The sequence below is a fragment of the Aquarana catesbeiana genome, linkage group LG05 (assembly GCF_042186555.1).
Source record: "Aquarana catesbeiana isolate 2022-GZ linkage group LG05, ASM4218655v1, whole genome shotgun sequence".
In the NCBI taxonomy this organism is placed as follows: Eukaryota; Metazoa; Chordata; class Amphibia; order Anura; family Ranidae; genus Aquarana; species Aquarana catesbeiana.
In genome coordinates this window covers 577,459,958-577,484,522 of record NC_133328.1, presented here as the reverse complement: position 1 = coordinate 577,484,522, position 24,565 = coordinate 577,459,958, and the positions used below count along the sequence as shown (strand labels likewise).

Here is a 24,565-nt window from a genome sequence, read left to right as displayed (position 1 = left end):
GATTTAAAGTGTAACTCTACTTTGTTGAGAAAAAACAATCCCCTCTGGGTGATCTATGTATACGGCAAGGATTTTAACAAACTTTGTAGCAGGGACCTATCTTTTTCTGTTCTGAAGAAAAATCTGTTTGTTCCACCAGTGGCCTGCGGAGCCCTCTGATGTGGCCTGCGACCTCCTGTTCTGGGATGGCGAGTTGGCAAGCACAGATTGTAGGTTGCCATTCCAGAGCACCAGTGTTGTGAATGAAGCCAGGGGTAGTGATTGCAAGTGGCTGTGGAGTAGAGCCACATAAGCCAATGCTTCCTGTATAGTGCCGGCTCCTGTCACAGGCGGAGTGATACCAAATGCACACAGCTGGCGATATTGGAATGTAAGGCTGTTATTAAAAGTTGGTTTATATTCCAAAATCACAGAGTATATATGGGCATATCTGTTCTGCAGTGGTTACTGGGCTGCTTTCAAAATGAACTGCAGGTGCAGTGCCTGCACTGAGCCATAGACTTCTGTCATTACCTGCGGGTTTGGTTAAAGTGCACCACACCTGCAGGATATAATAGAAGTCTATGGCAAAGTGCAGCCATAACCCACAGGAAAGCCACAGGTGCACTGCGTTGTGGGTAAACCGCAGCACATCTGTGTGAAAGCAGCCTTAGGCCCCTTTCACACGATGGGTCCGGCCCAATCTGACCCTCCATTCACCTCTATGGAGCGAGAGATATAAAACGAACTTGTGTTAGTTTACACCCACCTACCTCCAATTCGATCCGCTAAAAAAATAAATAAATAAGGGGATCCGTCCCCTTCCATCTGGGCGGATCGGATCACCCTAAAGAAGCAGGATTCATCACAAGCTTGAAGAATTGTTCACAACCTAATGTGTACTAAAGCCCATCTTACTGCAGTGCAAGATAATGCCCTGTAGATGTGGGTGCAATAACCTTTAAATGCCAATATACCAAAATGCATACAGTGCAAAGCACCGGAGTTATAACACACAACTCTGCGTGTTGCAATGCTCTGCTGTCTTGAAAATCATACAGGACCTATTTTCTTGTGCGTTGAGATGCCTTAACAGCCCATGCAAAATGAATAGGCTAACTAATACAATGCACATACATGTATGAAAACATGCCTGTTGCAGTGCACTGAATTTTGATGTAAACAGGCCCTTTGTGGCAGGAATTATGTGCCAACGATCAAGTCCCATGGCAGTCATGCTCAATATAATAAAATATGCTCAATATACAGTAACCAATATAATTTTGCCACAATCGGCAAAACATTAAGTAGATAACCTTTTTAATAAATTAAAAGATTGGATCACTTCTCCAAGCCATTAGGGAAAGTAAAAGACATGCAGACTAACCTGCAGGACATCTCCTAGGTCAGCAGTGCTAATGTCAGGGTCCTCAGTGGTGTTGAAAGGCACAGGAGTTATTCGGACCAATGTTAAAACTCTAGGTTCTGGATATTTCCACAGCATCATCCCTGGACTGTCTTCTGTCTCATTGTAGAATACCACTTCATAAGCATTGGGAATCTTTTGTGCATCTAGATGATAAAAGCAAGACAAGACTGTAACCCATAGAAACTAGAATTAACATGTTAGCAAACAGCTACTGTATACACAGTGAAGCTGCAGATGGATTGCTGTGGGCTACCATATGTGAGCATCTTGTTGTCATATGTAATCTTTGTAAAATAAGCCTACACAGAACAGAGAATTTGGTTGCAGACTGGGATTTTACATTTTGATAAATTAGAATTTAATATGGAAAAATATTAAAAAGGGCTAACCCACCTAACACATAACAATATTTTAAAAGAGCCAATTTCTAAGATAGAGAGAAGTGCACATGTACAATTTAAAGTATAACTATTAGCAACATTTTTTTCTTAGTTTGGATAGCGTGGAGAGGGATTAGAGCACCTGTCAGGATGTTTTTACGGTTTGTGACCCTGTTGGGGAGATTCCCCTCTCTATTTGTCATGTTTACCATTATTATTGAAAGTGACAGTAAAAGAAAATCCCAATTTTTGGGTTGTCCTTTAAAAAGTAATAGAGGTGAAATCTTCTAGTGGGGACACTAGTTCTGGTGACCTGGGGGTCCCAAGAGATTCCTTTAATTTGTAGGGATTTTTTTCTCACTTCCTGTTTTGGCTATGGGACAGGAGGTGAAGGAAATGGTACACAATTAGCAAAAAACCCATCAGGGGTACAAATACAAAATGAAAAAGAAAAAAAAAAAAAGTTTTGTCTATAGTTGCAGTTTAAAGATGTTTATATATGCTGAAATATTTTGATACTTTAAATGCTGATTTTAATAAATTAAGGCCCCTTTCACACTGCCGCTTCCCAGTTCCTAAATGTCTTGCAGGACAATTTCATGGGTCAGATGGTAGACGCAATAGAAACAAAGCGTTACTAGACCTACTGATTACCAACAATACAGACCTGATCACGTATGTGGAAATACAGGGCAATTTAGAAAACAGCGATCACAGGTCAATTAGCTTCAGTATAAATCACACAAATAGGAAACATAAGGGGAATACAAAGACACTGAATTTCAAAAGAGCCAACTTTCCTAAACTAAGAACCTTGCTAGAAGATATTAATTGGGATAAAATCTTAGGAACAAAGAACACAGAGGAAAGATGGGTTTGCTTTAAGAGCATATTACATAAGGGCATTAGCCAGTGCCTCCCATTGGGAAATAAATTTAAAAGAGCAAATAAAAGTCCTGGGTGGGTGCATAAAAAGTAAAGGAGAAGGCCTTCAAAAAATACAAGGCTGAGGGATCATTATTAGCATTAAAACTTTACAAAGAATGCAACAAGAAATGTAAGGGTGCTATTATGGCGGCTAAGATAGAATAGGAAAGACACATAGCGGAGGAGAGCAAAAAAAATCCCAAGAAGTTCTTTAAGTACATAAACAGTAAAAGAGGGAGGACAGACCACATTGGCCCCATAAAGAATGAGCAAGGGAATCTGGTTACAAAGGATGGTGAAATGGTGAAGTCTTCACAAGGGAATCAGTGGGGGCTTCAGTAACCAAAACTGCAGTGTTTATCCTCATGACACATCACAGAAAGCACCCTCATGGCTAACACTGGACAGAATTAGAAATAGACTTGAAAAACTGAACATTAATAAGTCACCGGGACCAGATGGCTTGAACCCAAGGGTCCTTAGGGAACTTAGTCAAGTAATTGCCAGACTATTGTTCCTAATTTTTACTGACAGTCTACTGACTGGAACCAGCTGATTGGAGAAAAGCCAATGTAGCACCAATATTTAAAAAAGGGCCAAAATACATCCCTGGGAGATACAAACAAGTTAGCCCAACATCAATAGTATGCAAGCTCTTGGAGGGGATGATAAGGGACTATATATAAGATTTTAGTAATTAACACGGTATCATTAGCAGTAATCAGCATGGATTCACGAAGAATCATTCTTGCCAAACAAATATGTTAACCTTCTATGAGGAGGTGAGCTGCCATCTAGATAAAGGGAGACCCGTAGACGTGGTGTATCTGGATTTTGCAAAAGCATTTGATACAGTTCACCATAAACATTTACTGTACAAAGTAAGGTCCATTGGCTTGGACCATAGGGTGAGTACATGGATTAAAAACTGGCTACAAGGGCAAGTTCAGAGGGTAGTAATAAATGGGGAGTACTCGGAATGATCGGGGGTGGAAAGTGGGGTCCCCCAGGGTTCTTTCTTGGGACCAATCCTATTTAATTTGTTCATAAAAGACCTGGATGATGGGGTAAACAGTTCGATCTCTGTATTTGCGAACGATACTAAGCTAAGCAGGGCAATAACTTCTCTGTAGGATGTGGAAACCTTGCAAAAGGATCTGAACAAATTAATGACAAATGAGGTTCAATGTGGAAAATGTAAAATAATGCATTTGGGTGGCAAAAATATGAATGCATTCTACTCACTGGGGGGAGAACCTCTGGGGGAATCAAGGATGGAAAAGGACTTGGGGGGTACTAGTAGATGATAGGTTTAGCAATGGCATGCAATGCCAAGCTGCTGCAAACAAAGCAAACAGAATATTGGCATGCATTAAAAAGGGGATTAACTCAGGAGATAAAGCGATAATTCTCCCACTCTACACAACTCTGGTCCGGCCACACCTGGAGTATGCTGTTCAGTTCTGGGCACCAGTCCTCAGGAAGGATGTGCTGGAAATGGAGCGAGTACAGAGAAGGGTAAAAAAACGAATAAAGGGACTGGAGGATATTAGTTATGAAGAAAGGTTACAAGCACTGAACTTATTCTCTCTGGAGAAGAGACTCTTGAGAAGGGATATGATTTCAATTTACAAATACCATACTGGTGACCCCACAATAGGGATAAAACTATTCCGCGCAAGGGAGTTTAATAAGACATGTGGCCACTCATTAAAATTAGAAGAAAAGAGGTTTAACCTTAAACTACGTAGAGGGTTCTTTACTGTAAGAGTGGCAAGGATGTGGAATTCCCTCCCATAGGCAGTGGTTTCAGCGGGGAGCATCGATAGTTTCAGAAAACTATTAGATAAGCACCTGAACGACCACAACATACAGGAACATACAATGTAATAGTGAGATATAATCACACGCAGAGGTTGGACTTGATGGACTTGTGTCTTTTCAACCTTACCAACTATGTAACTATGTAAAAAGTTACATGATTTTACCGCAATTTAGCCGCGATTTTGACATGATTTCAACACGATTTCAGGGAATGCCTGTGTAAACTTGAGGTCTAGTGACCTCAACTCGCATGAAAGTCAGACCAAAGTAGTACAGGGACTACTTTTATAGTCGGCATGACGTGAAATCGCACATATATGAATGGTTATCATTGGAGATCATTGGGAACGGCTTGTCAGGCGACTTTGCAGACCCAAGTCGCAGAACAATTTGCACAAGTGTGAAAGGGGCCTAACAGAAAATCCAGAAAATGTTGGTACATTTTTGTAACCATCGATATTTCTAGGGAAAACTTTCTTTTTTTTTTTTTTTTTTTTGGTACATACTGTCAAAATGTGGGACTAAATGGCAAGCACACTATTACCTGTAAGTAGAAAAAGAAAACGGACTAGAACAAGCTATACCCAGAGTTGGAGAAACAGGAAATAATAAGAAACCCCTCAATAGGGGATGGAGACAGCTAAAAACATTGTAAAATGGATGAGGGTTAGAAACTCATTTCTTGTTCTGAGGACAGAAAAACTCCCCTCAGTAAAATCATATAAAGCAATAAATTATATCATCCCCTTTCCAATCTATTCAAAACCAAAACTTTTTTTAGTTGGGGATCCGTTTTAACTTCCTTACCAGCATCCTGTATGTACTGGAAAAGGCCTGTTCTCAAGTCATCAGAACTGTGTTCCATCTTACAGGCTGCGGGTCTAACCACAGCAGGCGATACTGGGAGAACGGGCTGTTCAGAACTTGGTGCGCCCAATCCCGACTCTTTCCTCAGGTATTCTTGGACAAGCTCATTTAAGAGATTTAAACAATTTAGGTTTTCCTGACCCCAGAAAACCTAGAAAGAAAAAACTTTATTAGCCATGGAAAGGTATAAAAAGAAACATAAGGCTCAATCTGGAAGTTATCTAAACAGCATTTATTCACATTGATTATATATTTTATTTGGCAGAATCTGATCCATAGTTCATGAGAAATGTTAAAAGGAAAAAGATAACTTCCTCCGACTCGTGTTCACGGCACAGTATTGCTATTGTTTTTAGTCCTGCTTAATATCAACACAGATAAAGTATCCCATGAATTAAATGAAACACATCGCTATTATCTTGAAGGCAACTGAGATGCCCCCCTGTGAAAATTAAACAAGCAGTTTTATGAAGCGTATTTTACATGTGTTTTACTTCTTGTGGAGTGTGGTTTTGTAGATAGTTCATAATTGCAAGCTGTTCTTTAAACAGACCTATGATTTAGCTACACGTGCAAAGTTTTTAAAAAGAGCTTGGACTCAAAAGTCAGCAATACATTAAACTAAAGCAGGGATATGCAATTAGCGGACCTCCAGCTGTTGCAGAACTACAACTCCCATGAGGCATAGCAAGACTCTGACATCAACAAGCATGACACCCAGAGGCAGAGGCATGATGGGACTTGTAGTTTTGCAACAGCTGGAGGTCCACTAATTGCATATCCCTGCATTAAAGAATACCTTTCATCCACACCTGACAGCATACAGAAGAGGGATAACTTGAATCAAAACAATTCTAATGTATGCAATTGCTATACAAGCACTGTAAATTAAAGTGGAACTAAACTTAACTCTTAGAAAACTGCGAGCAGGCAACTCTTTATTGCAGAAGAGACATGCTATGTCTCTTCTGCAATAATACACTCTTACCCGCCTGCTCACAGTTTTCTATTACCACAATGACTGACTCTCCTGCCCCATGCATGGGATGACATCATTCCCTGCAAGTCAATCAAGAGGCTGAAAACCCGGCAACCAAACAGAAGATGACAGTGGCCAATGAGGCATGTAACAGCTACAATGCTGGAAGGTGGAGAAAAGTATATTCAGGAGTTTAGTTTTGCTTTTTATATTTAGTAAAGTAAAGGTAAACTATAACTGAATTAACTGTATTTTTCGTGAGTAGAGCAATGCCAGTAACCACCACTTCCTATTTACACTGTAATCAGCTGTGATTGGACACAGCTGATCAAATGGGCTCTTTCCTGTGATCGGAGATGCACTGTGTCCGGGAAACACGGCACCACACTGCATGCCCCCAGGGGCGCGCACAAGCGGCTTGTTCTGAAGGAAGTCATATAACGTCCAGCCAGAACAATTAAACCAACGTCCGGCTGTCATTTTGCTATAGGCCGGGCGGGAAGTGGTTAAAAAAAAAAAATCAGTAAACTTGAGCTTTATGGTTTATAGCGATGGGAAAATATATGTTTGCTAAGGATGGGTCTTGTAGGATGTCCATCTTTAGTCAAATAAACACAGATGGCAATTCAATTCCTATAAATTTATTATCCCAAAAACCCACTCACCAGTGAGGTGTTGTCACCATAACCAAAACCAGATTAGTACTACAAAAAATCTCCCTGTAATAAAGATGCCTGGGGAAACAAGCAGTTACTCTGATGACAATAATAGTGGTTGGGACTATGCAGGAAAAATGCAACTTTATAAAAGATTTAGAACAAATACGTATCATTTGTGTATCAAAACTTTGAATTACAAAAACGTTCACTAACACCCAGCATTAGAGGAGATCACACAAGTTAAAAGGATACATCTAAATGCATACCAGACAAACAAAAAAAACACATATATGGAAAAATAGCTGTTCGTCTGGACGCCAAGTACCACCATGCAAAGAGTTGTACCACAGCAAGTGGCTGCAATCTTTCATTAACAACTTTGTTGCAGTGCATGAAAAAGTAACATCACATATGTGAGGAACCCCTGGGAGCTCGAGCCGCAAATCCACTACATTTAGGACATTTCGACCAATGCGCTAGATGGTTCAGGATGATCACCATTGGCTAGTAAAGATGGTAAACATTCACATTTCTCAGGATGAGTATTAATAAGGTTACTAATGGTGACACATTACAGTCTCAGTCCCTGAGTGGTGATGTTTACAGTCCCATTTAGGGAAATCATGGGACTATACCGGCCATCACAGTCCAATTCAGTTTAAAGCAGATAGCATGAGAAAAACCTGTAGATAGTTTGTTAACTAGCAGTGTCTGGAGAGCTACGCAGGTTGACAGATCAGGAAATAAAGTCATCAGGTAGATAGATTCTAGCAAGTGGGGTGGGAAGAGCAAAGCAAAGGCATGTACATGGCAGTAAGCGGCTGGAATTGGTCAATGCTGACAGTATTGCATGATTAAATCAGTCCAGCATAAAGTAAGCCTGAGTTCTGTCAAAGCCATCAATATTAAAGTCTACCTTTGTCTCACATGCTTTCAATCCATGCCCGGATTTCTTCCATGTCATGAACCTTCATGAAAACAAGTGAGTTGTTATTAATGTGGAGGAGATCCAGGCATGGATTTAAAGCAGCCACTTGCTGTGGTACAATTCTTTGTGTGGTGGTACTTCTGGACGAATAGCTATTTTTCCATAGATGTGTTTTTTTTGTTTGTCTGTCATGCATCTAGATGCGTTCTTTCAACTTGTGTGATCTCCTCTAATGCTGGGTGTTAGTGAACATTTTTGAAATTCAAAGTTTTGATACACAAATAATATATATTTTTTTCGAAATCTTTAATAAAGTAACATTTTTTCCTGCACAGACCAACCACTATTATTGTCATCAGAGTTATTGCTCATTTGCCCAGGTATCTTCATTACAGGGGGATTTTTTGCTTTGCCATCTTTAGTCAAGCCCACCAAGCAACAGCCAAGTAGTTGGTATCACCATCAGAATTTTAAACAGTCTTCACAATTAAGGTAGGTATAAGAGGATAGGGATGGGGGAGTGAGGCAGCTAGAAAGGGCTTTTCTGATGGAGGCTACAAGTGGTAGTTTCAACAAACATTACACAAGCATTGTCCACTGTTATCCCCATAAAAATACCTGCTGCTTTAAAATTGCTACTGTCTTTTTAGGTAAATAATTTTGTGGTAAAATACACATGTATGTACTACAGATCAAATAAATCATAGCCAGATCAAGGCCTCAACATAAAAATGTGCATACATTTTTTGTATGTGAGGTTACACATTTGTGTCTATCTGCAGTTATAGAGCTAGTTTACTTGTGTGCATCAACAGATGCACTAGTTATCAGTCATGTTGCTAACCCTGGACAACACAAGCAGTGCATCACAACACAAACTGAGAAGCAGTACTTTGTAGGAAATACCTGTATGATGTGATTTATGTATTTTTGATTTGTAAATTTATTGATTTATGTATTTATTTGTAAAAATTGTATTAATCATGTCCATTGATTTGTTTGCATTCAATTTATTATTATAAATATATGCATCTTTTATGATTGTATCTGTATTTTATTTTCTTTTATTTATGCTTTAAAAATCATAGACTACCCTTATGGGTTAATGAAATCAAATTAAAATGTATTTCATTCATTCATACATATTATCCTTACCCACAATAACATGTTTCATGTAAAGTCCCATTTCTATTTCCCAATTCTTTACAAGTTAACTATGGATGGAAGCATGCCATTGTTATATCAAGGTTGCGATGGGTCACTTCTCTGAATTTTGAGAAGCAGGACTACTTTAAATATTAGGGACAGAAAAAACTTATTTTAATACTTTTTAGTCACTACTATTGTTTTTTTCTACAATTAAGCACAATAAGTTTATCTAGTCCAAAATCTTGTGTTTTATTTCAGAACATACTCACTTGCAGTACTCCACATCTCACATCAAGGATAATTTTTGGAGATGACTGTGGGAGGCCCGGGTTCCCGCTATGTTTGCACCAGCTGGCCTCCAGATTTACAGAACCAGAAACTGGACCAATAAGATTCCTGCTTCTCTCTTTCAGACTCGTTTTCAGAAGAAAATCACTTAAATTCAGCATAAATGATGCCGCAGAGATTGAATCTATGAAAAAGAAAAAGGATCAAATTTTCAATTCAGAAAACTGCAACTCAGTTGCAAAGCATACCAAAGTTCATCATTGAAGCCAAGAATATTGTTAATACCCAGTTAAACCTAGCTATAACTGTAATGCAGGAGTACGGTAAATACAGTATAGGACTTTCTTCCTTTTTATTTATTTTTTTATTAAGCAAAGAGCTGCATCAAGGGTTAAAATATTCAGTTTTAGCAGCACATAAGAGAGTGGTACTGTAGCTCTCGCACACAAAAAACTACACTCCGCTCTCCAGCTGTCCAACTTGCCCCATCCCCCCACACCTACATAATTATATAATTTGGAGCATCAAACATATTCATAGAATTAGGGAACTAATGGGTAGTATTCAACTCAATTGAGTTTTTGGGAGTTAACACATCTGGTGATGCTGCCTACATCTCCCAGGATATCCACCCCCTGCTGCTTAGCACTTAAAAACAATTAAAATGAAAACAAAATCAAGAAGCATTAGCACCACTGTCAAGGATGACAAATCTGTGAATTTTCCAGTTGGGAATTTGACTTAGGCTCTTAAGAGTATTATTTTTTTCAATTGTTTGATGAAAGAGTCAATATAAATCTTTGCTACTAGCTAACAGTTTACTGCAAAAGGAGTGGGAGGTGAATACAATAAATACTTCAATCTCAGGTAGAGTTGCCTAAAATTTCAGTGCAGTGACTTAGTGAATTATAATATAATCTCTAAATATCCGTATGCACCTGTTAATATTTAAATATGTGTGGCCCATTTTTTAGATGTTGTTAATATTTATATTGAACTTGCAAAGGCATTTTTTTTGGCTGGTCATGAGGTCTGGACCGGGCAAATGTTGCTCCATTGCATAAAACTTTTCAAAAACGAAAATAAAATAATCCAAAACCACAATAGTTCCCCTTTAATCTCCCTGGTCTAATTGATAACAAAGATACTGTCAGCGGTGGTCCCATTCTCCTGATAAGCATTACCCTGAACAGATTTAATTTATTGGTTTATTTGAACTAGATGTTCATGCTTTTCCCCAGACGGTAACTGAATTTTATGGTGTCATATATAGAACTGCACAGACCTTTATAATATCAGTTTATCCACTGATCTGTTGAAATCAGATCACTTGGAAAAATATGTTCAGAAAGTGGCCTGCGGGACATACCATACAGATGGTTCAGGTTTCCAGAATTATAACAAAAGCCATACTAGAAATATAGAAATCATAACTGAGCCATAGAATGTAAATAATTTTTGAGCTAGGATTATTGTTGTGGGTGTGGCCTGTATGTATTTCTATAATGTCTGGACTAGTGATCAAGACAGCCAACCTAAAGACATCAGGTCTGTTCAAAATGAAAAAAAAAAAATTGTATAAAAGATGGGAGGTTTACATGTGACCGGGCATGCCTGAAGAGGAAGAAGTGAGCCTGTATCATTTAGGCCCCCATATTTCAGGCGCAGGTTCTCCAATCGTGTAGGTTGCAGTTATAATTGCAAAATGAGCAAACAATGTGGCCATGCAGTGGGAAAAGCAAATAGAATTTGAGGGATCACCAGCGGGAGGAAGAATTTGAGGGATCACCAGCGGGAGGAAAGATGTCCCAATTCCTCTATGTATATCTTTAGTGAGACCTCATTTGGAATACTGTGTCCTGTTCTGGAGACCTAACTTACAAAAAGATATTGACAAGGCAGAACAAATCCAGAAGCGGGCAACAAAAATTATGAAAGGTCTGAGGGATAAAACATATTAGGAGAGATTTCTGTTCTTCACTCTGGAGAAAAAAAAAAAAATTAAAAGTCAGCAGCTACAAATCCAGTAGCTGCTGCCTTTTAATAACAGGACACTGACCTGACCAGGGATCCATCACCTTAATCTTAACTGCGGGCAGCCATCTGTGCTGCGTGCAGCATCACAGCTGGCTGATCACTGTGCATGCGCGAGCTGCTCTGCGTTTTGTGAAAGGTCCTGCAGTTTTCTGGTACCTGTGACGTGTCCCAGAAGACTGCATGGAGGGAGGGGGAGAAGAGAACTTCTGCTCAGATTGCCTAGTCGATCCGAGCGGAAGTGGGAGCAGGTACCTGTCAAAACTAGGTACCTGCTCCCCTGGGGAAAAAAAATGACCTGGCAAATGTGGTGAGGGGGGACTTAAAGGAGAACCTCCCCTTTTTGGGTGATTGGGTGAGGCTTCGCTTTAATATGCACAGTCTAGAGGAAAGAAGGGTAAGTTGAGTCATGACTGAAACCTTTAAATACATCAAGTGGGTGAATAGGTTTCAGGAGTGTATTTTCAATATGAAGCCAAGAACACAGGGACATGACCTCAAACTAGCAAGAGGAAAGTTCAAAACTAATCTTAAATAGTATTATTTTACTTTTTTAAGAGTTTTATTAAAGCGTAGTCGACTAGTATTCCAGGTAGCTTGGAATAGACTTCCAGTGGTGGTAGTGAATCAGTGAAAAGTAGGTGGATTCAAGTTGGCTTGAATCCACCTACTGTGGATCATCATGCACTGTATACATGTTATTAAGTGAATTGTAAAACTGTTGCAAAGTTTCTTATCTGGAGATCCTGACAGTGAAGCACTTCTTGTAGCAGGCTGACAATGCTAAGCTGCTTGCCTTAAAGCGGAGTTCCACTGGTTTTTGAGTTTATTAAAAGTCAGCAGCTAAAAAAAGCTGCTGACTTTTAATAAACAGACACTCACCTGTCCCACGGACCAGCGATGCGGCCGCCCAAAGCCTCCGCTCTCTCCCCCTCCTCTTCGCGGCACCGACGCTGTGAGTGTGGGCGCCCGGCTTTGACAGTTTGTGGCTTCACAGCCGGGCGTGCACTGCACATGCGCGAGCCACGCTGCACTCCGTCAATGGCCAGGCAATGTTTTGGGACCTGCCACAGAACATTGCCGGGAGGGAGGGGCAGTCTAGGAGTCACCTAGACAGCCAGAAGTTGGAAGGAGGAAGTGGGACAGGTAGTCCCACTCCAAACCAGGTACCCAGCCCCCCCACAAAAAAAAAATGACATGCCAATTGTGGCATGTCAGGGGGCGAGGAGTACTTAAAGTGTAAGTTCCACTTTCGGTGGAACTCTGCTTTAACATTATTTGTCAGCCTGGTCTAAGATAATCAATAGGCAGCCCCAAAAGCCAACTGAAGGAGTGCACAATGTGACCCATGATTAGTTAGTGTGCCGCTCAGGCTCGATCGTACTGGGGAATAGTGTGGATGATGCCGCATCTGCTTCAGGAGTGCTGGCAAGGGAAGGAGCTTGTCCAAGCTCCTGTGATCACTGAGGAGAGGAAAGAAAAAGTCCCTGGTGCTGCATATCCACAGAATCCTGTGGTAGGTATGAGAGAGACAACCTCAGCCTGGGCTCCTGACAGGCCATGCCCCCACCAAATTTCACTACGTCCCCCAGAGCTTAATCATGGGGATCCCCATGATTAAGCTCCGGGGCTGGAGCGAAACGCATTGGACGTGTGGCCGGGCAGGAGCCCACGCTGCGGTTGTCTCTCTCATACCTACCACAGGATTCCGTGGATGTGCGGCACCAGGGACTTTTCCTTTCCTCCCCCTCTGTGAAGGGCTGACAATACTGCTAAGCTAGCAGCTTTACCAATATTGATCATTGATGTCTTAACCCACCACAGTCTGTACCCCAAAAAGATGATTTAGAAACATTTATATGTTCAAGCACAAATAGTTAAAAAAAAAAACAATCAACAGAACACAAAGATCTTGATGAACCTCTAAGATTCTCAGCAGAACTGCTGCACTTCGACAAGACATGAACTTCCATGTAACATTAGATAAGCCCTCTCTTTCATGCCAGTTGGACTGGATACATGTGGTACACTATTTACATGTCATCAAAACCCCAAGTGAAGTCTATATTGCACAGATTTGTGATCCCTGATACATGAGACCTGTTATATCAGGCATAAAAGCATTGCTTGGCATGAGCGCTCCTCTTCCCAAACTACAAGTTCTCCCAGAGGCAAAATTATTCATACACAATAAAAAAAACTTTTGAAACAGAGACAATGAATAAAATTGCATTTTCCATAAAAATGCAACTCAATGCCAAAATTAAAAGCCAACTCCATTTAAATCAGCAGCTCTGGATAAAACCGATTAAACTTCAACTTATATAGCCATCTTGCCAAGGAGCACAAAACAGCTTAGAGCAAGTGTTACAACTTCATGATTCTTCTAAATCAGGGCTTAAACTTGATCTACCCAGGCCCAAACCTTTGCAGCAAATCAGCTCTCCATATTCATTAGAAGAATAATTCCTTTTAAGTTATCATAGATTACATATTTTATGAAAATCTCATGAAAATACACTGTTTACTTTGGTACTAAAGCAAAGGTATTAGGAGAATACAAATTAATAACCTCATTACCGCAATAAGCTGAACAATATAGGTTAAATGAGTTCAAAATGGATATATGGTTTGGTGTCTATTGTAACAGAACTACAGCCACAGTGTCATGCTAAGCAATACCATAGGAGTAGTCTTCAGTTAGCCTGCCCTCATGGGGTGCTGGCAGCAGAGGTGGACACTGCTAGCATCTGCAAAATTACAACAAAATTCAGATACAGACGACTTATGAATTTAATAGTTTTATTATGTTCCCAAAATTAGGTGTTTTTAAATAGTTCTGTACATGTCACCTACCACTGAATGGGTCCTCCCTATTAAAATATTCTAAGGAGCCATGTGATTTCTAGTTACAGACATCAACTCTAGTTGCTGCTTCTACCATCTTCTGAAATGTCCACAATCTGAGCCAGAAAAAATGCAGGCCAACATGTTTTCTGATATAAGCAGAGAGTCATCCACCCATAATGTAGCAAAGCAGAGAATCATTTCACAAGAGACTGCATTCCACAAAAAAGCTGTGTGAAATGTTCTGGTTCTTTTAACACTTTAAGGTTAAAAATGTATGCGAATTGTGACTTGAGACATCAACGTCACAAGCTAGTTTTTCCCTCCTCTCTATTGGTCCATCAATATGGTAGCTGTCTCTACAGATCCGATGGAGTGGAAAGCGGTATCCCTGGTACTGACTTTCTAGGTTCCAGCTGGTCCCAAAATGACCAGCCCAAGTAGGGCTTCTGGAACACCCGAGAGGGAGAATTGAAGGTATGTGCAGGCATCATTAGTTATCCATGTTTCTTTCACAGTACCCGCTTACATTGCACAAAATTATAACAGGTGCACTTCAAGGTGGGCTTGTAATGTTAGCAGTTCTGCAGTGTCTCTTGGATGACACTGGTTTTAATCATTGAATGGGGAAAGTTGTCCTTTTCGTATTTTTGAAAAATACCACATATTTTAAGCAACTTAGAAGCCCAGCTTGAAAACTGATCCATAATTGCTAGATGCAGTTTTACTTTTTCATGAAACCTAACACAAGTGTGTTTTATGCCAAAAAATAACTGCTACACTCACAAATCTATTATAGGTTATATGTAAAATACCACAAGAAAAGACTGGGAAGTTTGAAGGGAAACAAAATATAATCAGAAAGCAGGCATATTAAGGACAATTAAATCCTAGCTGAATATAAAGCATCCTGTTCAACTAATGGATAACTTATTTGTCCACCAGTGAGTATGAAAGATATACCCATTAAATGGGACACTTAGACTTTTTAATTTAATTTTTCAATATGTAACTCACATTACAGTGTTGTGCTTTGGAGATTGTATGTAAGACAACAGATATCAGCAGTTAACAGTTACTGCCATGGCCATTAAGTTTCATGGGCAACATGCCATCATGCACAACATTCAATCTTGGCTACAGTCTGCCGAGAAAGGACTGAACAATTTATTTACAAAAATAACATTTTATAAACCAGTAACCTGAAGGAAAATAATCTCTCTCAGCTGTTCTTTCCTTCCTTCTATTTACTTTGGAACGGCTGCATAACAGAGACATTGACGATTACGAACCCTTACGCCAATGTACTAGGAAACTTCAGGATGCAGGCTGCCTATAGTAAGCTCTAATCACATGGTTAGACCCGGTACAAACGGAATGGATTTGGACACCATAGTATGAGGTCAGGCATGAAGGCCTGACTGAAATTCTTATTTGTTTTTGTAATCCTAAAAGCCAAATTGCACAGGAAAAGGTGCAATCAACTTATCCCATAAATACACTGATGAGATCCTTGAACGAAGCTCCTTCCATTATTCTGTGCATGTCAGCGGATCTTCCCATTACACTAAAGAAAGGAAGATTATATGAACATTACCAATCTGCCTAGTGACTAGCGACCATCGGTCTCCTGCCCCATCTTTTAGCATGCTAAACAAGATGTTACACACTCTGCCCATGTTTTCCATTCTTGTCACCAAATCTTACCCACAGTACTAAACACAGACAGGCAGTCTCTGTTAGGTGTAGCTACAGAAGCACTGCCTGCAGCAACAATTTCCAACTGCTAAAAATACCAACCCCTCAATTCAACTTCAAAATCAAGCAATCAGATTGATTCTGCTGGAAGTACAAAAATCTTATTGGATCATCACCGAGAGCAACTGCACAGTGAAAAATGACAGGAGGTCTTCCAGTGTCACTGTGATGAGATTTCTGTACTTTCAGAAGAAACACTCTGATGACTTGGGGAAAGGGTAGAACACTGCAGATGTCCCAGGAAGTCTCATGCTCTGACACTCCAGGAAGTGTTGATTTTTTTTGTCTGAATAGCAGGTGTGAAATCTTTGCTTAGAACTCTCACATTGCTGCAGCATACAGCATGTCTGTAAATACATCAAGTAGAAATCGTCATTCTGCATTTCATAGTAATGGTGGGATGTGGTGACAGGTTCATTTTAAAACAGAAAATGCACTCAATTAGACTGATTATACCATATAGCTGAAATCCTTAATCTAATTAGTTGTAATAAGCAACCATTTTTTTTCATTGGACTATGTTCTTTAATAATCCCCACAAGTAAACAAAAAAAAAAGAAGAAAATTCACTAGAAAGCATTTAATGCTGTGTTAAATCTTAATTTGAACCTCATTAGTACTTTGCCTGTTCAGAGCTTACCTGCCTCACCCACAGCTGTGAGAGAATCCCCAGTCTAATCTCGGAAACCAGTCGACACCAAAACGTACACAGATGGGGGTGTTGCAGCATGAAGGCAAAAAAGTGGTGCAGCTAGGTTAAATATATATATGCCTAGGGAAGGTGGGCTATGCCCTAAATGGTGACAGTGTCTCGTTAATAAGTCACTGTGCTCCAGTCAAGTAAGTTTGCCTAGAATGTTATAATGCAGTCTGCTGCAGGCAGGAGGAAAAATGTCCCCAATCTCCTTTCTGCCATGATCAACAAGACTATAATATTGTGACCAAAGATGGCTCCATCATGCAGGTGTAGGTACTGCGTGATCTCCATGAAGGACAGATGTCCCCATTAGAAGATTTTCCCTCACCTTTTGTTTTAGGGACAGTTCTACAATATTGTATTTACCCTACCTTATTTCTCTGCGACAATGGTGTCACCAGTACATATAGATGGGGTCAGTCTCCACAATGGGGGCAGAGAAAGCAATACAAACTTGATGGAAGGTCTAACCTTTTCCCACACTATACAAAAATAATAAAAAAGCTTTTCATATAAAATCTGAGCAAAGGAAGATACTAGTGAATTCCATTCTATTATGTGAGTTTAGGTTAGAATATCAATCAAAATGATTAGATCTCCTGTTACTGGGATGCTACAAATGGATAAAAAAGAAAATAAGACAAGTATGTAGAATCATTACTGAAAGAAGACCCGCAAATGTCAATCTAATTTTGAAACTTCACTTTTCTAAAGTGAATAGGCAAGCTAACACTTGGCATACCACTATTAATACCTGTGGGGAATAAAAACGTATATCAGTTTGGGTACCACTTGTTACCTAAAAGCTGCAGGTATTTTGCAGGCTGTTGGAACTGCTTTTTTTTCTTTGCAGAACAGGTTTCAGCCACAGGTATGAACTGTGGTTACCCACATCAGCACCAGGAAATTAAAACAAGACGTGTTTAGGTCACTACTTCCAACACTCACAAGTGCTTGTTGTCATTAGGGTCTCAAGTGGCAAGGGAAACTGGAAACAGTTCTAGCATTTGAAAATACTAGGCCATGGATGCCTGGCACTAGTATTATATAGCCAGAACCTGTAAGGCTATTTTACAGAAATAAAAACACAGTGAAAGTTTTTTATGCAAAGGCTCAATCCTAAATTGCATTTAGGTGACAGGCTCCCTTACAAAGAACTCCAGTGCAGTGATGTTAAACAGATGCCATCTATTGGTGAATTAATAGGCACTCTTGCAGAAGGCTGTTACACTTGCCGCAGAAAGCTCATTTGTATCACACATTTCTAACACTCAAACAGCCTGGTCTGGAAACCTTTTTAATTCATCTCAGGCAGTACAGGACTTAACTTTATTGGCTAGGATAAAGTCACAAGTGGAGGCTGAGTTCTTGTGGTATACACTATATCAAAAGGCCTTAATTGCCTTTTTAAGCATGGGCCAGAAACCTTGTTTTCTATCTAAACATGGTTCACAGGGAGTTCATGTCAGAGATGAATCAGGAATAAAGACAGAGACACTAATTTTTTGATAGCAAAGTCATTATAGCTGACCCACAACACATAGGTAAAGCACCATACACATTAGAGTCTGATTGGAGAAATAGTAGAGTAACATATTGCATTCCATCTCAAATCGTACAGGAGACTAGTAGAGTGATAGCAGCAATCAAGCTACAATTTGTCTATTTAATCATTTGTAGCTCCAGCGGGCAGTTAACCAGTTGTTTCCCGAGATCGGGGTTGCGCCGTGTCCCAGGAACATGCATGCCCGCGATCACGGCTAAACTGGGCGCCGTCATATGACGTTGTCCCAGAACGAGAGCCGCACTGCTCCACTGTTATTTTTCGGTGGGAGGGCGGGAAGTGGTTAAAGGAAACCTGTACTAATTAAAGTGGGCCTCAACTCAAAAGTGAAGATTTGCTATATAATAAGGAACATCTAGAAATGTTAAAGCCAATGTCTTGGCATACACAAACCCCCTCATCCATCTGCCCATCAACAGCTTTTCTAACCATTATCTACCAATGTTCTTTGCTAAAGTAAATCTGTCATCAATGTCCTCATTGGCACCACTCTGTGCTAATGAAAACTGCAACTGTGCGGTCTTCTGAGGTCTGAAAGGACTCAGAAGACATCAAATAGTAAATGTTTGGGTATCCCAGGCAGCTATATGAACACCCAAAGAAGGAACCTCCTCCACCAGTGTGTCATGTGACAACTGACTTAGGTAAGTATTTTTGACTTTTAGTTTAGGCAACTAACTCAGCAATTGGTTGAGGAGGGAGTGGGTAGATCTTGATGCCAGGAGAGGAGCTTTAATTGTGCCTAAGCATTACTTTGAAGAATTAACCCTTTGTCTTGAACTCCTTCTGACTATTCCTGTTCTGTAGCCTAGTTTTATATACAGTAAAACCTTGTTTGCAAGACAAGCAAAATTTTTAAATAATTTTTGACTTGATATACAAGTGATGTATTCATATACAAGTAGCGTCACGTCACAACTGAGTATAAAAGAGAAGAGAGGCACCTCTAAGTGTAGCAATATGGTTACATTTAATGAAGGTACAACATTTAGCAACTCACATGGTTGATAATTAAAACAGGCATATCTACTGTAAGTATGCAGGCAACTGGGGTAAAGCTGTCCACATAGACCATCCTCTGCACCGCCATCAACGTCATCCCCCTCCCCTCAAGGCTCAGTCTTCCCAGTCATGATTGCAGACTGACAGCGGTGAGAGCTGGTGGTGCGGAGGACAGTCTATGTGGACAGCTTTACCTCTTTTAAACACCAACCAAGTGAGTTGCTAAATGTTGTACCTTCATTAATTGTAACCATACTGCTACACTTAGAGGCGCCTCTCTTCTCTTTTATACTCTGTAGCTCCTGCTGGATTTTGCCTCTAATCCCCTTGTGGAGGCTGCCATTTGTGAATGGACATTTTATGGTTACACAACCTTCCTAACAATCACATTGCTATAATCTTTTTATATGGACTATAAACTGAAAGTCCTATGAATAAATGGTTGTGCAACGAATCATCTGAGTTCCCATTATTTCTTATTGAAAAATTCACTTTGATACAAAAGTGCTTTGGATTATAAGCATGTTTCCGGAACAAATTATGCCCACAATCCAAGGTTTTACTGTACTCAGTTTGGGATCATCTAAGGCACTGCTGATATAGACAGCTGACTCTTTCCGAAAAAACAAACAAAACAAAAAAAAAAAACACTGAATAGCAGCCATGGGAGGAGTTTGCACAATCCTGTCAGCCTAGCACTGTGAACAAAACTACAAGTGGGGGATCACAGGAAGAGCCTCATCAGTGTGCTGCTGCTCCTGGTTCTGTCAGCAGGTTGGACAAGGAGAGGAGAACTAAGGAAGTAGAACATGAGAAGTCTTTTGATGTTTGAGTAGCATTACCATCATTTCAAGGGGAGCAAGTTGTTGAATTATTGCTACAGCATGCTCCAAGGGCCATGTTGATCCTGCCACAATTTGCCAGTGATAGGACAGCCAACTTACCTTTCTTTTGGAGTTGATCCCTCGCATGCCACACCAAAGAGATATCACTCCTCACTAACAAGTGAAATTCTGTAGTGTTTGGGGCTAGTGTGAGATTACCGTATTTATCAGCGTATAACACGCATTTTTTTCCTCTTAAAATCAGGGGAAAGTCATGGGTGCATGTTATACGCCGATCCCCACTGTCTCTAAGGGGAAGAGGAGCACCGCCCAAATAGACTGAGCTGAGCCGAGTGTACTGTGTACTCGGCTAGGCTCGGCTCCGCTCGCAGTCACGCCCAGTCCCACCTCCTAACCTTTACTTCCTGCCATTGGACTGGTGTTGTGTCCATCATAGGAGTCAGGCAAAGGGGCTGGACGGGGCGGGACTGCGAGACATGCCGAGAGAAGTCGAATACACAGGACATCCGGCTCTGTGTATCTTGGGGGCACTAAATTTAAAAACCCATCATGCTGCAATTTTGGGCAAGGCTGCAGATGGACACTGGGCAAGGCTGCAGATGGACACTGGGCAAGGCTGCAGATGGACACTGGGCAAGGCTGCATTGATGGGCATTTTAAATGTAAATTTTTTTCCTTAAACTTCCCTCCTAAAAGTTTTTTCCTTAAACTTCCCTCCTAAACTTGGGGTGCGTGTCATACGCCGGCGCGTGTTATACGCCAATAAATACGGTAATTCAATTAGAGGCAGGGATTCCCTTGCCTGATTAATTCTGCTGTTGGGGATGTGTCCATCTGATATCACCCTAAAAGTAAAGTAGTAGATTTCAACAGAGCAAGTAATTTAGAAGACCCTTTTGCTGAACCATTCATTTCAACAACAGTCTTCAGGCAACTCACCCAAGGAGAAAAAACAACACACCAGACTAACAACCCATTAGCTTTTGTTTTTGCGTATACAGGGTAGTCAGAGTCCAGAGTGTCAGTTTTTTCCTCAGGTGAGTAGCTTGAGCTATGTACCACACAGACCCTAACCCTGGTATAGTCAGTTTTCTTTTATGGTAGTTTTACAACAGACTTCCCATAAAAGACTATTTGTGCATGAAATATATTTTATGCGGGTTACTTATCTGTAAGAGTCTCTCTTACACAAACATTTAAAAGCCTTGAGATTGCTGCTGGATGCCAGCATCTTGGATGCAATGCCAGAAGCGCCGAATAATATTGGATAGAAGTTAACCAGCACAGACAGTAATTAGACACTCTCAGAAACGAAGAGGACCATGACATGAAAGGGAGGGGTAATTTCGCTTTGCTAGCAAGCTGACTCTTCCTAAAGTTGTCAAATTTGCTGGCAAGTTCAAAGGAGCATTACAAGTGAATATAAAATAAGTAATGGAAAACAAATTGTAAGTAAGCATTTAAAATACTTAATTTTTCTGTGCTTTTGTCAACAATTTTTAAAGTTGATGACAAAGTCTTTTTTAAGACTATATTCATAGGCGTGTGCACAGGGTGTGCTGTATGTGCCTGGGCACACCTTAATCACCCCGTGTGCCATGGGCATAGCTTCAGGGGTCAGAATGGTGACTCTGCCCATGCTCCAGGGGGCCCGTGCAGTGTCCCTGTCACTTTAGGTTTTACTGAACCTGGGTAGAAGTGGGGGTGACATTTACTGGAACTAATTCCCTTTCTTGCAACAGCTGAAAGCCTATTTCTGCCCCACTCCCTCCTGCCAGCATTCCTGCCAGTGATGTATATAATCCCAAACGTGCACAACTCTAGAGATCACCCACCTGGAAGGCCCATCATCAGTGGAACCAATTCCCTGTATTCCAGAGTGGGTGAATATCTAGATATCTATTTGAAACCACTGGTCACACAAGGCAAATCCTATCTTAAGGATAGTAAGGAACTCATTAATATGCTACAAAAAATTTAAGTCACCCCTAACACCATATTGGTTACAGTAGATATTGAATCGTTGTACACCAATATTAATCAAAATGACGGCCTGAAAGCAGTAAAATGGGCTTTGAAACACCAATCCTCAATTAAAAGGGCGCAAATCCATTTTTGATTTAAGGGCTAAAAATAGCGATGGGTAACAATTTTTTTTGGTTTCACAACCAGTACTACAAACAGATTAAATGGGTAGCAATGGGGGCACGATATGTCCCCAGTGTGGCCAATGTAGTACTTAATAAATGGGAAGAAGAAAATATACATGCCAAAAAATGGGAGGGCCTCTTTATTTTATAGGGGATATATAGATGATATCGTACATGGGAAGGTTCTAAAGATAGTCTGGAATCATTCATTGGGATGCTAAACACAAATATTTATGGTTTGAAATTTACAGCAGAATACCCCACAGGGACAGTTAGCTATCTAGACTTGGTACTCACAAAGAAACAAAATAAAATTACAACTAAAACATTTTTAAAAGAAACAGACAGAAATGGTTATGTGCCCAGCCAAAGCTGTCACCACCTGCAATGGCTTGCATACCCAATATACACAAAAGACAATTTATGGGAGGAGTGAGGAGTAACTGTGTTTGGAGGATTATAATACTTACTCAGACATTCTCATCACCAGGTTTATTGAGAAAGGTTATACCCCCTAAAGAACTAGAAAGATGTAAAAAAGTTTTAACCTAACTAACACCAAATAAACACAGAAAGTTTAAGGGAAAACTAGTCTTTATCACAGGGTTCCACAGACAGTATAAGGAAATCGAGAATATTTTTAGAAAGCATTGGCTAATCCTTCTCAAGGACAAAGATCTCAAGCACCTCCTCCCAATGAAACCAAAATGTATATATAGAAGGGCTCCAGGATTGAGAAATAGGATAGCATCCAACATCCCAGACCCCTTCAAAAAAACTCAGTACTTTTTTGGATAGAGAAGGCTTCTATTATTGTACCAGATGTAAAGCTTGCAAATCTATGGAAAGAAAAAGTAGAAAAATAGACAGGTCCCAATCTACAGTAAATAAACAAGAACATAAAATAGTCACTTATTACATGCGATTCTGAGCACGTAACATACGCGTTGGAATGCCCGTGCCCAATGCAATATGTGGGGAGAACCACACGTAAGTTGCTTACCAGGATTAATGAGCACATTACCAACATTGCTAAAAGGTTCACTAAACACAGTGTATCTAAATATTTCAGATTATATGACAATAGGGATCCCTTTTTATGGGATAGAAAAAATATTCAAACATTGGAGAGGCATACATCTCAAACAAGCGGTCTCTAAGAACGAAACCCAATGGTTATACCGACTGGGCACCATGCAACCTGCTGGTATGAATATAGAGTTGGATTTGAACTGTTTAACCAATGAATGAATAGGGTTCCGTCATAAACAAATGTTTTTTTGAAACCTGATCCACAATATGTTCACCTCACCGGGTATTCTAGTCCAAACCACTAATTAGTGTTCAGACAATGCCATTAACTGGTTTGGAAAAAATCTATTTTAATTTTATTTTTAATCAATTTTTAAATATTTTTAATCATGTATAATTAATTGTATTGCATTCATTTAGCTGTAATATATTATAAAATTAATTGTTTAATTATTATGTCTGCCACATTTAGTCTTTAACATTCAGCATGGGTGATCAATGCATAGTCATAAAGATCAATGGAAAGCTGCACGAACAATTTGCGGGTGTGGAGGGTGGAGAATTGTAGCTCCAGCAATCGCAGTCACTTCTTAGCCATATAGGGCAAGCATGCCCAGTGATCGGTACGCTTCCTGATGACGTATTCATTATGAAACATACGTCAAGGCACTTTCATATCGTAATTTCTGCAATCTATCCTGAGTGCCAGGCTAAGGCACCTACTAATTTAGGCAGGCACCCCTCTTTGTTTGTATTATTTTAAATAAAATTACAGTATTGCACTATGGACTGTCCCTTTTTTTTTCCTTATGAGATAACTTGGAGGAGAGGAGGAGAGGAGGACACAGCACAGAGGATTTATTCATTAAACCAAGGGTATCTAATTAAGATTTTCCTACAGCGCAATAGACCTTCTTTTTAAAAGATCACTTAAAATATATATATATATATATTTTTTTTAAATAACAAACATGTTATACTTACCTCCACTGTGCAGCTCGTTTTGCAGAGTGGCCCCGAACCTGGTCTTCTAGGGTCCCTCGGCGGCTATCTCAGCTCCCCCCCACAAGGACTCAATACCTTCATGCGACCTCCCTCGCATGGTGTTGAGTGCTTGCGGGCGCGCTCCCGTAATACAGCCGGCGGTCATAGCAGCTCACTGTGTCACTCGGCCGCGCCCCACGTCATTGGATGTGATTGACAGCAGCGCGTGCCAATGGCTGCGCT

At 40.2% G+C, this 24,565-nt stretch overlaps 1 protein-coding gene across 1 annotated transcript in view; it reads right to left on the bottom strand.

Annotated features, from left to right (window-relative positions):
* The window catches only part of VPS13B (vacuolar protein sorting 13 homolog B), a 1,301,055-nt gene that overhangs the window by 230,279 nt on the left and 1,046,211 nt on the right, over positions 1 to 24,565 (bottom strand). The window contains exons 27-29 of the mRNA XM_073632833.1: positions 9,391 to 9,593; positions 5,347 to 5,557; positions 1,367 to 1,551 (exon numbers count right to left, since the gene is read on the bottom strand). Of these exons, the coding sequence (XP_073488934.1) occupies positions 1,367 to 1,551; positions 5,347 to 5,557; positions 9,391 to 9,593 (599 nt within the window). The remainder of the gene's footprint in view (positions 1 to 1,366; positions 1,552 to 5,346; positions 5,558 to 9,390; positions 9,594 to 24,565) is intronic.